This window comes from Aotus nancymaae, unplaced genomic scaffold (assembly GCF_030222135.1).
Source record: "Aotus nancymaae isolate 86718 unplaced genomic scaffold, 86718_ANA_hifiasm-v0.15.2.pri h1tg000076l, whole genome shotgun sequence".
Classification (NCBI taxonomy): Eukaryota; Metazoa; Chordata; class Mammalia; order Primates; family Aotidae; genus Aotus; species Aotus nancymaae.
The window spans coordinates 24,213,341-24,229,283 of record NW_026988491.1 but is presented as its reverse complement, the minus strand read 5'-3'; the positions used below and the strand labels follow the sequence as shown (position 1 = coordinate 24,229,283).

The 15,943-nt window shown below is 62.0% G+C and overlaps 1 protein-coding gene and 1 long non-coding RNA gene across 3 annotated transcripts; both read right to left on the bottom strand.

Moving 5' to 3' along the window:
• Nucleotides 1-2,721: 2,721 nt before the first annotated feature.
• On the bottom strand, nt 2,722-11,748 carry PANX2 (pannexin 2). 2 transcript variants are annotated; one of them, XM_012434408.2, is made up of 4 exons: nt 11,523-11,748; nt 4,516-5,982; nt 3,842-4,043; nt 2,722-3,756 (listed from the first exon to the last, which is right to left on the bottom strand). In XM_012434408.2, exons 1-4 carry the CDS (start codon nt 11,746-11,748, stop codon nt 3,717-3,719), a joined length of 1,935 nt encoding a protein of 644 aa, XP_012289831.1. In that variant the 3' UTR covers nt 2,722-3,716. The 2 variants fall into 2 exon arrangements, with proteins under 2 accessions (XP_012289831.1, XP_012289830.1); XM_012434407.2 differs by having other exon boundaries at nt 2,722-4,043.
• On the bottom strand, nt 7,415-8,521 carry LOC135271281 (uncharacterized). Its single transcript, XR_010339410.1, has 2 exons — nt 7,973-8,521; nt 7,415-7,491 (listed from the first exon to the last, which is right to left on the bottom strand). It is a non-coding gene; the product is annotated as an uncharacterized LOC135271281 (long non-coding RNA).
• Nucleotides 11,749-15,943: the final 4,195 nt, after the last annotated feature.

Here is a 15,943-nt window from a genome sequence, read left to right as displayed (position 1 = left end):
TGTGTGTGCTGAGAGGGAGCATCTTGGTCCCCAGCTGGCTCTGTCCTCAAGGGGTGGACCTTGGGAGGTGGGGTTCAGTCTCATTCAGAGCAGAATGACAGATCCCACAGAAGCAGGCAAGGCAGCAGCGGGGAGGCAGGGAGCCCCATGGGGGAAGGGGGTTGGGGCTGGTTCAGCCCTGGCCAGTGCCAAGGGTGAGTACCGCCTTTTCAGGCCTCTAGGAACATGGCACGGCTGGTGAGGATACAGCCAGAAGAACAGGTCTGGGGATGAGATGGTGACGTCACCTGGGAGAAGCAGAAGCCAACGTCTCACTGAAGGATGGACATGGGCACAGGCTCCCCAGCACGGGCCGCATGGGGAGGGAGGGCTGGCCCAGCACAGGGCGAGTGTCACTCGAGGCACGAGCCACTTTCCAGACAGGACTTGGCCTGACACCTCCTGCCAGGCAGAGGCCCACAGGAGGGGGACGGGCAGCGTGGCTGCTGCCCATGGCCCTGGTCCCATCGAAGACTTCAGGTGGCTCCACATGGCCCCTCCTGTGTCCACACGCTTCGCTAAAGCCCTGCCTTGGCCTAGATGTTTTCTGGGCAGCCTGCGGGGGAAGGTGCAGGAGCTGGACTCACCACCCAGATCGGCTGCCCCCAAGGACTATGGGACATCACTCCTCTGGGCTGAACCATTCGGGACGCTGGGCAGCAAGGAGGCAGGTGCACGTATGAGGGTAAGGAGGGCCCGGGAGGTGGGACCCCAGCCCCAGCTGGAGAGCAGCAAGGACGCCCATGGCAAGCGCTACCACTGAGGCTATCATCCCTTGGGTCCCCTCAGCTGCCGCGCCCTGCCCACCCTCGCCACTGAGCTGGTCTGTGGGTGCAGGTCCAGGGCTCAGCCCTCCTGCACAACCAGGCTGGCCTGGGCAGGGATTTGTGGGCACCGGGTCCCTCCCCTGGATGCAGGAATGCTGGGCACATGGGCAAGCAGGCTGGGGAAGTGTCCTGAGTTAGGTGACCTTTTCTTTTTGGGACAGTCTCACTCTGTCACCCAGGCTAGAGTGCAGTGGTGAGGTCTCAGCTCACTGCAACCTCTGCCTCCTGAGTTCAAGTGATTCTCATGCCCCAGCCTCCGGGTAGCTGGGATTACAGGTGCCTGCCACCACGCCCGGCTCATTTTTGTATTTTTAGTAGAAATGGGGTTTCACCATCTTGGCCAGGCTGGTCTCAAACTCCTGATCTCGTGATCCACCTGCCTCAGCCTCCCAAAATGCTGGGATTATAGGCAGGAGCCTCTAATTATTTTCTGTTTTGTTGCTTTGTCAGCAAATAACTTCCTGTGCAAGCCACAGTGTCCAGCAACCACACCCACTCCAGGCCTCGTCTGTGGGCTCTCACACCCCAGACCCCACTGCCTGCCCTCATCGCCCTGGGCCACACACTGAGCAGCCAGGGACAGCCCCTGCCCAGCACCCGCTGGAGTGTCCACACGGAGTCCCGAGTCCACGGCCCCACCCTGCCCACTCCTTCTGTGGAGCCACAATGAAGGCTTTGCCCATGCTTCCTCCCATTGCCTGTGCCCTTGACAACCCCAGTGCCCTCCTCCGTGGCCCTGTGTGGCACAGGGTGTCCCTCCTTTGGGGATCTGAGTACATTTTTTGTTTTAGAGACAGCATCTTGAGCTGTCGCCCAGGCTGGATTGCAGGGGTGCAATTATGGCTCACTGCAGCCTCGAATCCCCGCCTCAAGCGATCTGCCTGCCTCAGCCTCCCAAAGCTCTGGGATGACAGGCGTACGCCCAGGCACCTGCCCAGACTCCTGGAACCAGGCTCTTTTTAATGGCAGGAGGCCTCGCCAACCAGAAGAGTATATAAACCTCCATTTTAACGTGGAGGGCAGGGTGCACCCTCCAGCTGTGTCCTTGTGTACCTCATGCTCAGGGCCCTGGCTGTGGGGGCCATACCCTGGGGCTGGTGGCATGGAGGATGGACACCTCTTCCGGACTCCTGGGAACCCAGGGGTCCCTGCCCCACCCGCTCAGCGCTGCTCCAGGAGGGGCCTGGGGATGGGGCTTCTAGGAAGCCCGGGCCAGGTGGCAGACAGGCCCACTCTGATCTCAGCCTGGACCACCCTTGCAATTCATGTCCTACACCCCCAACCCCACTCTGGCCCCCACGGGCCTCTGTCCTAGCTGCCCAACCATCTGTCTTCAAGGACCCTCTGTTCAGACCCTCAGGGTCACCTGCCGGGATCTGCAGGGCACATGGCTCCATGGTGCACCCACAGGACCAGCCTTGTTCCATGGAGTCCTGGGCCTGGCAAAGGGGCCTGCCCAGGACCTCCGTATTGTTTTGAGCATCCCAGACCACATGGAGGGCGCCTCCTCCGGGAAGCCTTCCTGGATCCTGCCAGCTCTCTGTTCCCCTAGAGTGTGCCTGATAGTCCCCCTCCTCTCTCCCTGCAGGAGCAGGAAGACTGAGGGGGTTGTTCGTTCGCCTCCCAAGCCTGTGTGCCCCAGGGCTTCAGGCCACAAATGAATTACCTCCATGCCCACAGCCTGAGTACAGGGTATGTCCTGTTTCAAGCATGACACCTGCTGTGGGTGCAGAGGGGCCCCTTATCATGCTTCCTGACGAAGGTGGCCCCTGCCCTATGTACCCCAGCGTCCCCCACGCGTGGTGCCGAGTTAGGGGATGGGCGTGGAGGGAGACAAAGGCCCCGGTGGAGCACAGGCGGTTATCAGAATAATATTTATTGATATGCTCGGTGCTACCTTGTTAATGCCGCGTCACATGGCCTCTATGGCTGAGGTATTCGGGGTGGGACCCGCCGGGTGCCGGCCAGGGCTCCCACGGGAAGCCATGTGGCCTTGGCTGTGGCAGGGGGCTGGGTGGGGGATGTGGTTATTGCGCTGGGTTCCCTCCCTCCTCATACATGGACCACGTGCACTCACGCACTCACCGCCTGCTCACACACACACTCCCAAGCTGGCTCCTGCACACACCTGTGCACACGCACACACGTGCACACTTGTACATACACAGCTGCTAGCTCACGCCCACCTCTGCTGTGCCCGTTCACACACACACCATCCTGCTTTAAACCCATCCTAAGTCTCCTGGTGATAAATACAGCAGTCTTAGGAAAACAAAATGTATGTCAGGCTACGAGGAGAAAGTGCAAGTGGGTCTCTGACCCGAGGGTGGACCTCAGTCCCTCCCACCAGAGGCATCAGGTCCCTGCAGGGGTAACCCCTGAGCATGTGACCCCATGGGCGTGACTGCCCAGCCGGACAAACCGGTCCCAGCTTCCTCTTCTCTGGCTCTGGGCTGGGGGTGCTGGGCTGTCTGGCCACAGCCCGGGGCCAGAACAAAACTGACTAAAAAAATAAACTCTTCACCTCCTGGCCCCCCTCGCCCACGGCTGGGCACCTGACGCAGGGGTGTGGGAGGCCGGATTCAGCCTTCCTGGCCACTGGCTCCACGGGGCCACCTTTCCCCACCCAGCCAGTGCCTAGTGATGCCGTGGGGCGGGTTCCCCTGTCAAGTGGGTGGGGTTGGGGGCCCCAGGCATTCGGACAGAGGCTGGGGGTGTGGGCAGTGCAGGCGAAGCAGAGGCCACGTCCACGCAGGGCAGGCATCCCTGGAGGTCAGCCCGGCCACACCACACTTGCACAGAGGGGCACTCCAGGCCTGGGCGGAGCCATCCCTCAAAACTCCACAGTACTCACGACTGTTCTCGGCTCATCGAAGGTGGCGATGAGGATCTGCTGCGGGGCTGGGATGGCGATGAGGTCGCCCACGTCCTGTGGCAGGCGGGGGCCCCCTTCATCCTCCTCGCGGGCCTCGTACAGCGTGTTGATGTGCAGCAGCGGGTGCGTGGCGTTTCGGCTCAGGATGGTCAGAGGCTCTGCTTTGCCCAGGCTGGCTGGTGACAGAGGGGCCACAGCAGGGGCGGCGGGAGGTGAGCGGACGTGGAACGGGGCCCCCGAGGGAAGCCCTGCCCGGGCTGGCTCTGAGGGGAACAGGATTTCCTTCTCGGGGAGTGCAGCATCTGCAAACAGCCAAGAGCAAAGGCATCTCACACTGGGGCTGCAGCTGCGCCCCTCCCGGAGCCCACTCAGTGCAGGCCCACAGCGGGGGAAGTGCCCTGGAGAGCCTGGGGCGGGGCGCCCCTGAACACAGCAGCCGTCCTGGACACACGCCCTGCCCCGCCCCGCTCCGCTGTGCCGTCTGAGGAATTTCCTCACCCGGGGACTTGGCTCCACCGTGCAAGCGGAGTTCAAGGAAGCCGACCAGGAGCACATCCCTCCCAGCCTGCCTCCTTCCCACCTGCCTCCAGGGGGTCTCCAGGGCCAGGCCAGGCGCACCTTGACAGTGAGCCCGTTTGATGGAGCCGGTTGAAACCTCCGCCTCCTCTACGCGGCTCCAGGCCCCCACCCTTCCCTAGCGCCCTGGTCGGGCTCCCGCGGGCCGCAGTGGCTATGGGCGCCCCTCCAGTCCCCCGTCCCTAGCCCAGCCCCTACCTTTGGCGGGCACCACGGCCAGGCCCAGCCCACAGTCATCATCCTGGGACAGGAAGCCCCCCTCCTGGCTCCGGGAGGCGGGCAGGGCGGCGGGCACCGCCTCGGGCTTGGCCTTCTTGGTGCCCAGGATGTAGGGCTGCACGTCCAGGGAGAAGTGGCGAGCATGCTTCTTGTCGGGGGCGGGCGGTGGGGCGGGCGCGGGGGCGGGGCCCGGGTCGCCGCCTCCGCCCTTGTAGTGGTGGGCGGCACGTGCGCCCGCATCCAGCAGCGGCGCGATCAGTGTGTCCGTGGCCGTCTTCCTGCGCGCGGGCTTGGGCTTCTCCGCCTTGCTGTTCTCCACGCGCATGATGGCCAGCGGCTCCTTGAAGGGCTGCGGCAGCGGGTTGCTGGTGGGGATCCACTTCATCTTCTTGCGCGGCCGCTTGACTACGGGCGGCTCCGCGGCGCCGTCGGGCTCGGCGGGGTTGGCGCTGGGGTCCACGGTCTGCACGCCCGAATCGCGCACCGTGGGCGTGGCGTCGTGGTTGGACTGCGCCAGCGCCGCCAGCAGCTGCCGGACCACGTTGTCGTACATGAGGTCGCTCTCGTTGGTGATGAAGTCCAGCCGGTTGAGCGACTTGATGTGGTCGCGGTTCTCGTTGCAGAACATGGCCAGGATGTTGATGTCGCAGAACTGTGAGCGGCGCCACTGCCGGCGCGTCTTGATGCCCACCTTGTGCAGCTTGTCGAAGATGAAGTTGCTCTTGCGGAAGATGAAGAGGTGGATGAGGTTGACCAGGATGATGAGGTTCATGACGCACAGCAGCACGATGTCCACGCCCGCGATGATGCGTTGCAGCTGCACGGACGGGAGCTTGCAGCTCACGCGCACCGTGGAGCCCGCGCCCGCCGGCCCGTCCGGGGCCGCGCCCAGCGCGCAGGTGAACTCATTCTGCTTCTGAGTGGCGTAGTAGGTGCACAGGTAGGAGATGGGCACGGCGCTCAGCAGCAGGATCAGCACGTGGCGCGCCAGGTACAGCTTGGCTAGGAAGTTGCTGCGGCCGCGGCGCTCCAGATACTTCTCGAACAGGTTCTGCTCTGGGCTCTTCTCCTTCTCCGCGTTCTCGATGATCTCCCGCTTCTCGCGCTCCGTGATGCCCGGGCCCTTGGACTGGATCTGCTTCTCGATCTTGGGCGCGCGGCCCTCGGCCGCCCGGTGGTAGCAGTTGTCGATTTCCTGCAGCAGGAAGTTGAGCTCCGAGGTGAGGCGCGTGGAGGCCAGGAACTCCCAGCCCAGCGCGGGCACGTACATGATGGCGGCGAAGGCCAGCAGCGCGTAGGGCAGGAACTTGTGCTCGAACAGCGACGGCCACAAGCTGGAGTCCACGCCGGGCAGCGCGTCCCGCAGCTCCGTCCAGCAGTAGCCGCGGGCGTACAGCGCCTGGTCGCGCGTGAAGTTGTGCGGGGTGTAACAGTAAATGGGTTCCTCTGGGGGCAGAGAGGAGACACGGGCTGGGGCGGGGAGGCGGCACTAGCTGCGGTGAGAAAGCCGGCTGGACCTGACCTCCTCCCTGCCGAACCGCCCCCGCAAAAGCCTCTCCAGCCTCCTCCCACACGGTGCCTGCTTCCTACAGGGCCTACTGCTCCCCAGATGAGCCCCACTCCCCTCCCCCCACCACGGTGGTGTGGGGGTCCTGCCCTGAGGACCCCCACGAGGTCAGCTGCGGCGCATCTGCAGGTTGAAGCCACGACCGCCCAGGGAAACCACCTGAGCCACGCATCTCTCCAGATTCCACAAAGACTGTGTGCACAAGGGGAAACCGAGTCCCAGAGAGGACCAAGGCAGGCTGGGAGTCCCAGCCAGGGTCTCTTCCATGCACACAGCCGGACCCAAACCAGGTCCCAGCCACCGGCCAGGTACAGCCTGGGGCCGTCCAGGGCGCGTGGCTCAGGTGCTGCTAGCTCCCGGGGAAGCCAGCCTGGGCTCTGCCAGGCCTTGACGGTGAGGGGCGTCTCGCTGAGACCCACCGTTCTGGGGACCCCAGACACCAGGTGAGTTGGGTGAGGATGTCACCAGCTGGACTTCGGTATCTGCTGCTAAAATTGCAAAGAGGGAGTCTCTCGAACTGCAGGCAAATGGTAATTACTGAACTTTGTTTTCTCTCAGAGCCTGTCTCTGCCTGCAGGTGACAATGGGCACGAACCGGCAATAAAGAAGTGTTCAGGACACTTGCGCCGTGGCCCAGTGTGGGGTCCAAGCAGCTGGGATCTTGCTAACGTTTCCCAGGAAGGCTCTGAGCCTGGGGGCCGCCAGCCATCGTGCTGTCCATCCAGGCTGGGCCCTTCACACAGCGCAGGCACCGGGGTCCATGCCAGCCTCAGCCTTGTCTCGCAGCCCCGAAGAATGGCCCCAGGGCAGGGCCCACGTCAGCATGATCCCCTCCCCATAGAGCAGAAGCAACAGGGACAGGCCTGCCCCTCTGCACCGAGTCCTAATTAGGGATGGAAATCGAGGCAGATGAGAGACCCCTGCCCACTCTGGGAACTATTGATGCCACATAGGGCCTGGGGCTGGGCACGATGGCTGGCTACAAGCGGGGCATGCAGACCCCACAGCCTGAAGGCGCCTCCAGCCCTGACCACGGGCCCCTGCGACCCCACGTGGCTATCATCACCTCGGAGGCACATCCACACAACCCGCTCAGGGAGAGTTCGAGGAGAGCCCCTAAGGCAGGGCTCCCACGGGCCATCAGACCCCCCTGAGGGTCCTGGAGACTCTGGAGGGCTTGGGAAGGAGCCTGGGGAGAGGCAGGAAAAGCTGGGACCTGAGGCCCGAGTCCTCGGTGGGGACATAGGGCTGGAGATGAGCTGGGCTCAGAGCAGAGCAAACCGGACAAGGCAAAGGAATCCACTCTCTTGGTTGAGAAAATGGCATATTTTATTTACTTATGTTTTGTCCTCACAGCCAATCCCAGGAGCCAGAGAAGAGCGTCCACCCTGGGGAAGAGAACAGGGACAGGTTTGTGTCCCATCCTGAGCTGGGCCCATCCATAGCAGCCACCCTTGCTAGGCACATGTGGCCAACATGGCGGGAGAGGCCCCGGAACCCCTGGCCTTGACTCCAGTAGGGCCGCAGGGAGACTGGAAGGAGGGATCCTTGGTTCTGGGGCATGGGGCGGCCTGTCCTCCTCCAGGGTGGATGAAAGCTGGGGCCCCATACCCCACCACATGGCTGGTAAGCTGCCCCCACTGTGAGGAGCCCCACTGGGACAGGGGTTCCTGACGCCTGTCACTGTCTCCCTGCTGTGTGGCGGCAGCAGCAGCAGGGGGAAGACAAACCCTGCTTGTCACTCTGACCTGTCTCCTCATCTGCTCAACCAAGGATATTGCCCTGGCTCACTGCAGGTGAGAGGCCTGGCCCTTCGGGGCCCCAGAGCCATGTCCAGCAAGGCCTCCCTCCTCCCCGGATCCATCATACCTGCAGGGCACAGGGTGCTCCTGGAGGCCTCAGCAGGTCCTGATGGACTCAGAGCTGTGCTGGCGGCCAGGCAAGGCCAGCCTCTCCCAGTGCTGTTGGGGGTGTTGGCCCGACTCGGGATGGGGCAGCAGAGAGGGCCTGCTGACCCCAAATCCACGGGCCCATCCCAGACACAGTGGCTGCCACGGGTCTTCTGCCTGAGGCCCTCCTCTGGGACTTGCCAGGGACAGTGGGGCTGTGCTGGGCTAGCGCAGGTGTCTGGAGGGAGGCAGGAAGGCCTGGCCCATCCAACAGGGCAGACGGAGCCGTGGCCAGGGCTTCTGGGGAGACAGCACTGTGTGCACCCTGGCTACCCCAGCTATGCCCCAAGAGAGGACACTGGCTTCCCAGCCAAGGAGCCTGTCCACACTGTCCTCAGACCCCTAGGGACAATGCCAGAGTCCAGATGCGGCCAGGGGCCTGGTGCAGCCTGAGGGAGGAGCACCTCTGAGCGGGTGTCTGAGCGTGCCCCAACACGGCCCATGTTCATATTTGGAGTGCTGGCCCCAGGCCACAGCCCAGCCCCCCGGTCCTCCCCCAGTCCTGCCATCTCCAGCCCACCCCTGCACAAGGCCCTGCAAGGGTGAAGCTGAGTCCCTCCCAGCTGCCCGGCAGTCCTTCTTGCCCCTGTCTTCCCACCTGGGGAGTGGGGACGCCTCTCCAGGACCCCTGGCTCTGCGCAGGCTCCTCCTGTCTGCTGGCCGCACCCTGTCCAGTCACCCCAGACCACTGCCACACCTTTGAAGACCTCGGCCCAGTCCCTTTCCGATTCCCCTGGCCTGCAGACCTCCATAGGGGGTCTGCAGTGAGCGGAATGAAGGCCCCAGAGATGCCACATTCCAACCCTGGAACCCGCGGCAGTGTCGCATTTCCTGGTTCATGAGGACTTTGCAGACATGACTAGGTTGGGGGTTGGCAATCACAGGACTCCTCTAAGAGGGTCAGAGTCAGGGACGGAGATGTGAGGACAACACGGGGACTGGGCTGCAAGGCCAGGAATGTGGAGGCCTCTGGAGGCTGGAGAAGGCGGGAAGCGGATTCTCCCCTGGAGCAGCCCTGCTGACACCTTGTTTTAGCCCGATGAGGCTGGCTTCTGATTTCTGACCCATAGGTTTGTTCCAGCAGCCACAGGAAGCTAATCCCAGTGGTGGCTGCATACCTGCTACCTTCTCCCACCTCTGCAGGCTGAGGTGGGCTGAGAGCCTTCCCCGGCCCACCTGGAGACCCTGGGACTTGTCCCCTACCTTCGAGAGTACTGAATCCCCAGACAGCAGCCGGTCGGTCACACAGGTCCTCAGGCCCAACCCTGCCCTGTGGCACCAGGGGCTGCGCCCAGCCCTCCAAGGAGACTGAGGCCAAAAAGAGGCACTAGCCATAGTGCTCTGCAGGGGCAGAGCACTCACTTCCTTTCCGTTTTAAAGAAGAAAGTTGGGCCGGGTGCGGTGGCTCATGCCTGTAGTCCCAGCACTTTGGGAGGCCGAGGTGGGTGGATCACCTGAGGTCAGGAATTCAAGACCAGCCTGGCCAACATGGTGAAACCCCATCTGTACTAAAAATACAAAAATCAGCCGGGTGTGGTGGCATGTCCCTCAGCTACTTGGGAGGCTGAGGTAGGAGAATCACTTGAATCTGGAGGTGGAGGTTGCAGGGAGCAGAGATCGCATCGCTGCCCTTCAGCCTGAGTGACAGAGCCAGACTCTGTCTCAAAACAAAGACAAAAAAGGGGAAATTTGGCCGGGCACAGTGGCTCATGCCTGTAATCCCAGCACTTTGGAAAGTCGAGGTGGGAGGATCACTTGAGCCCAGGAATTTGAGACCAGTTTGGGCAACGTGGCACAAAAATTAGCCAGGCGTGGTGGCAGATGCCTGTGGTTCCAGCTACTGGGGGCTCGGGGCTGAGACAGGAGGATCACCTGAGCCGGAGAGCTGGAGGTTGCAGACTGCACCACTGCACTCCAGCCTGGATGACGTACCAAGACCCTGTCTCAAAAAAGGTAATTTGGACACAGACAGGGAAGGAAGAAGCCCAGGAGAAGACAGAGGTAGAGACTGGGTGGCGTGCCACAAGCCGAGGCTCGCCAAGGATTGCCGGCAGCACCAGAGGCTGAAGAGGCGGAAGGTCCCTTCCCCAGATCCTCGGGAGGGAGCAGGGCCCAGCTGACACCTTGATTTTGGGTTTCTGGCCTCTGGAACCACGAGAAATAAATGTCTCCTTTTTGAAACTGCCTAGTTTGTGGCACTTTGTTGCCACAAACACAGAGAACATACATGGTGCCTGCACACCCTGGGCCCACCCCAAGGCCCCACATGAACCTGGGTTCCCTGCTCTGCCTGAGTGTGCTGTGCACCTGTCACAGGGGTCCTCTAATCCTGGGTGTCTGAGCTCCAGTGTCCAGAGGAGAGACCAGCAGAGGCCTCCTCCACCCCTGCGTGGGATCAGACAGCCTGGCCAATGTCCACCCTCAGGCTGGCATCTCCAGGCCACAGGCCTCCTAAAGGCAAGGCACCTGGGAGATTCGGGAAGTGCCAGTGCTAAGGCAGGGTCCCTGAGGTTTGGAGGCTGCAGGACAGGGGGCCCCAGGGCCCCAGCACCCGCTCCGTGCTGCAGACTGGCATCTCTGGGCCACGCAGGCCAGGAGACCCAAACCCTGACTCCCTTGCCTTGGCCCAGACCCCAGGGGAGGAAGCTCTCGGCTGCACCTGCCTCACCCCACTCCTTGGGGAGGGCAGAGGCACCAGGTCCCCACCACACAGAGGCTCACAGGCAGGCTGGCTGCTCTGTCCCTCTCCTGCATCCCTGGGTGGCTTCAGGTGCCCCCACAGGTCCTGCTCTAACCAGCTGGGTTCTGGGTTCTGCTGACAGCCCCTCCATCCCTGCCCTGGTCCACCCCCATCTCCCTGCAGTAGCTCTGGGCTCCCTGCTCCACACATTACCCCACCTCATACTAGCCCCCGCTGTTTCAGACCTTCAGAGGCCCCCAGCGCACCGGGAGAGGCCTCGCTCGCCTGAGGGGTGGAGGGTATGGGCCTCTCGGAGACTCTCTCTGTCCTCCTTCCACCCAAGTCCAGCCTGGGGACACTGCCCAGCAGCGTGGGGACTCCACCAGCCCCTGGCGTCAGCTCTCTCCTCTCGACACCCGTCCCGGCCTTTCCTGGTACCCTTGGCCACCCTTCCACCCCCTCAGACGCTGCCGTGAGGTTCTCCAGACCAGATCCCCTGTCTCATTGCATTTAAGACCCCCCAGGTCAAAAGGCCTAGTCCCACCCCGCGGCTCACGGGCGGACGAATGGAAGACAGAACAACAATAAAAAGAAGAGGGGTCTGGGGCCGCCCCAGCGACTAGCGACACCTGCGACGATGGGAGCGGCTGTGGAAGGTCCCCGGAACGCGGCGGACGCAGCCAGGCCACAGTGGGCGCGGCTGGACGGAGCCGCAACGCACGCGGGAAGCGCCAGCGCCCGGACACCTGCAGACGCGCCCTCTCGCCCGCACCCCGCGCCCCGGCCTCACCTGCGAAGTTCTTGGTGAAGACCAGGGTGACCAACAGGATGGGCACCAGCACCGTGCCGATGGTGACCACGCGGTCGAACGGCAACTCCAGCTTCAGCTGCAGCAGCAGCGCGGCCAGCGCGCCCGCCTTGTCGTCCTGCGCGCCCGGCAGGATCAGCTCCCGCAGCTTCTCTCCCGCCAGCAGCGCCGTCGCCATGTCCGCCGACTGCTCCAGGAGGTGGTGCATGGGGGGCGGGGGGCGCGGCCCAGCGGGGGGCGCGGGCGGGGCGGGGGGCGCGGGGCGGGGCCCGGCGCGGGGGGCGCGGGGGGCGCGGGCGGGAGGGGACGGGCACGGCGCGGGGGCGGGGAGCCCGGGGTGCGGTACGGGGACTGAGGGCGCGGGAGAGGGTAGCAGGGGACGCCGGGACCGAGCTGGGGGCTCCGGGGGATGGAAGTAGCCGGGGGTGCGGGGCGGAAGCGGGGCTGGCCGGGCGCTGAGCCCGCGGCGGGGCTTGGGGGTCGCTCCGCCGCCGCCCCCGGGGGCAGGGGTCGGGCGGCCAGGGCCGGCGCGGGGGTGGGGAGCCGCCCGCCTCCGCCGCAGCCCGGCCCCCGCCCTGGCGCGTGCCTCCGGCGGGGGCGGCGGCGGGATCCCGGCCCAGAGCGCGGGCGGCGGCTGCTGTCTCTGCTTGGGGCCGGCGGCCCCGCTCCCGCGGCGGGGAGGGGGCTGTTTACCTGCGGCGACTCCGCGGCGTGGCTCCGCCCCCGCCCCCCCCGCCGCCCGCCACGCAGATGCGGCGTGGGCGATGACTTTGCAGAAAATATTTAAATGAAATGAAATGAATTAGTAATGACCGGTCCTTCTTCCTGGGAACGCGGGGCGGCTGGGTGGGGGCTGCCCCGGCCCGCGGGACGGTGGGCGCGGGTGGGGGCGGCCCTGCGGGGCTCGAGGGCTTCGGGCGGGGGCACCGCGCGGTGGCGCCGCGAGGACTGGGAACGCACTGTGGCTGCACCCGCCGCACTGCAGGGCCCCTCACCCAGCCCAGGACGCGGAGGGGGCTTCCTCGCCCGGGCCCCTCGCTTGGGGTCACCTCCCCTCCCTTCCTCCCTGCCCCGGCCTCGCTCTGCTGTGGGCCCGGAGGCTCCCGCGCTCCTGGGGTGCTGCGGCCACGGGCGAAGAGGCCGGTGCCCTCTTCCCCGGGCTCGGGCGCCCGTGTGCCAACAATGAGGGCACCTCCCAGCCCCACCCGAGTTCCCCCAGTCCCGCCCTGAGTGACCCCATCACCTCCGCGGGGGCCCCTTTCCTACACCCCGCACTTCCTCCCCACCGCCCCATCACGTCCCTTGTTCCACAGACGTTCAGCTCAGGGGGTCCCCTCCGCTCCCCACAGCCGTCGCCCTCCGTCCTGTTCTCCCTCTGGGAGCCGCCGGGTCTGGTTTCAGGCGCGTTCCGCGTAGTCCACGCCCACAGGGCCCTCTTCGGTCAGCGGTTTTCCTTCCTGTAGGTCCCCTTCCCACTATACCTGGACGTACGTACACGATCTTTTATATGAAAGATTTAGCGTGATTGGAGTTTTAAGTTCATTCAATAATTCATTCCAAAAATGTATCTTCAGCCCCAGTGCTCGCAGGCCCGGCCACCGCTGTGAGCAAGCCAGGAGGTCCCCCTGCCTCCCTGGGCTGCAGAGGGTATGCATGTCTGCTGTGAGCTTTCACGCCGTCTGCGCTTTTAAAGACCCTTGCATGTTTCTGAGAGAGGCCAGCCCACGGCTTCCAGCAAACTTCATCCTGAGGCAGGCAGTTCAGCTACATCCAGTCCCTGCACCCAACCACCCAGTCACCCCAGATAAACCCAGTTACCCCAAGTAATCCAAGCACCTCCAGTTAACAGTCCCTACTAGATAACCCAGTTACCCCAACAACCCAGGCACCCCAGATAAACCAACTTACCTTCAGATAACACAGTCGCTTCTCACATAACCTATTCACCCCAGATAACTCAGTCACCCCCAGATAACCCAGTCACTGCCAGATAAACCAATCACCCCAAATAATGCAGGCACCTCTCACATAACCTATTCACTCCATAACTCAGTCATCCCAGATAAAATAATCACCCCCAAATAACCAAGTCACCCTTCAGGTAACCAGATAAACCAGTCATCTCCTGGATAACCCAGGCACCCCTCAGATAACTCATCCCATATAACCATCACCCCCAGATAACTGTCACCCCAGAGAACCCAGCCACCCTTCAAATAACCAAGCCACCCCCAGACAACTCAGTCACTCCCAAATAACCCAGCACAGTGATATCCAGACCCTCTGAGTGCCCTGGGTGTGGCTGCAGAGTGGGCACCTGTTTGTCAGATGCACTTCTGCTTTCACAGGGGTGCCTCTTGGTGCTTTCCACAAGTTCTGGGCCAGTCCATGCTCTCACCATCGGTGAAAAATCTTCCTGTCCCTGTATTCTTTCCAGCTTTCATCCCTATCCACCTTCTACTATCTGCCATTCTGAGGGGTGGAGTGTAGCTTCACAGTGCTTTTGAGTTTCTTTATTCCTCGTGGTTTGTGTGCATGGTCTGTTCAAACCCCCTGCACACTGCATCACTGGTGCTCACTGCAACCCTCAACTCCTGGGCTCAAGCAATCTCCCACCTTGGCCCCCCCCCCCCGCCCAAAGTAGCTGGCATTATAGCTGCACACCACCACGCCCTGTTTTCATTTTTTTTTTTTTTTTTTTGAGACAAGGTCTCACTCAGTTGCCCAAGTTGGAGTGCAGCAGTGCGATCTTGGCTCAGTGCAACCTCCATCTCCTAGGCTCAAGGAATCCTCCCACCTCAGCCTCCCGAGTAGCTGGGACTGCAGGCGTGCACCACCATACCTGGCTAATTTTTTGATAGAGATGGGGTTTCATCATGTTGCCCACGTTGGTCTTGAATTTCTGGGCTCAAGTGATCCTCCTGCCTCAGCCTCCCAGTGTTGGGATTACAGGCATGAGCCACTGCACCTGGCCTTAAAATTTCCTTATCTGTAAAAACAGGGTATCACTATATTGCCCAGGATGGTCTCAAACACCTGATCCACCCTGCCTTGGCCTCCCACAGTGCTGGGATTGCAGGCGTGGAATTGCAGGCATGAGCCATGCTGGGATTGCAGGCGTGGGGTTGGAGGCATGAGCCATGCTGGGATTGCAGGCGTGGGACTGCCGGCGTGAGGCATGCTGGGCTTGCAGGCGTGGGACTGCCGGCGTGAGGCATGCTGGGCTTGCAGGCGTGGGAATGAAGGCGTGAGGCATGCTGGGATTGCAGGTTTGGGACTGCAGGCATGGGAGCTCGAGAAGAGGAATGTCTGTGGCAGAGCTGAAACCTGGACTCAAACTCGGCACCCTGGCTGCCATCCTCATTCCGGAGGGGTCTGGACAAGCACAGGCAGGGGCCAGAGTGGAACGGTGAGCAGAGGTCCATGATGACATCCTGGATGCCCAGCCTCTGTTACCCTCCTGAGGGGGATGTGTGAGAGGAGTGAAGGTTCTACCCCTGTGGTCTTCACACTCCAGGGGCCCAGACTGGAGGACACTCTTCCCAAATTCTGTATTGTGGGAGCAGATGGTTCTTTCTCTTGGTGATACATTTACATGAGATTTCAACACATGGAAGGATCTAGAAGACCGAGAGTGCTACACAAACTTGCATTCCCATCTCTTTCTTTAGGTGAACAAGCTTTCTGAGCTTCTATATCCATGAAGATGAAAAATAGGAAAAAAAAACTGACAAACTGTCTCATTTCAGCCCTAAGTAATATCTTCCCATGAAAATATGAACTGTTTGCAAAGAAACACCATACAGACAATCAAATAATGCATTTCTGGCCAGGCATGGTGGCTCTTGCCTGTAATCCCAGCACTTTGGGAAGCTGAGGCAGGTGGATCACTTAAGGCCAGGAGTTTGAGACCAGCCTGGCCAACATGGCAAAACCCTGTCTCTACTAAAAATACAAAAATTAGCCAGGCATGGTGACACATGCCTGTAATCCCAGCTACTCAGGAGGCTGAAGCAGAAGAATCACTTGAACCTGGAAGGTAGAGGTGGCAGTGAGCCAAGATCGCACCACTGCACTCCAGCCTGGCCGAGTGAGACTCAGTCTCTTAAAAAAAAAAATCATTTCCAATTCAATTTTATTTTTATGCCTATTTTTGAAAATTGGAAATATATGCGTATCATTTTGATTGGGTACTTATAATAATCACAACAACTGACCAGATTATTGTTCCACATTAAGCCTCAGTGCGTGTCTTTTGCCAGGGTGCCCTGAGACTGGTGTTTCGTAGGGCCAGGCCAGGCTTCAGTAACAGACGCCTGGCAACAGCCCAGGTTGTTTGGCCTCACACTGCTCACAGGGGGGCGGGGGGTGGGGTGGCAGGGGTTCTGTGCCACCATCCTCAG

Coding starts and splice junctions, on each gene's coding strand:
- PANX2 (XM_012434407.2), bottom strand. CDS start 11,748: ATGCACCACCTCCTGGAGCAGTCGGCGGACATGGCGACGGCGCTGCTG. Junction 5,983..11,522: donor CTTCACCAAGAACTTCGCAG/GTGAGGCCGGGG, acceptor CTCTGCCCCCAG/AGGAACCCATTTACTGTTAC. Junction 4,044..4,515: donor GGCCGTGGTGCCCGCCAAAG/GTAGGGGCTGGG, acceptor GGCTGTTTGCAG/ATGCTGCACTCCCCGAGAAG.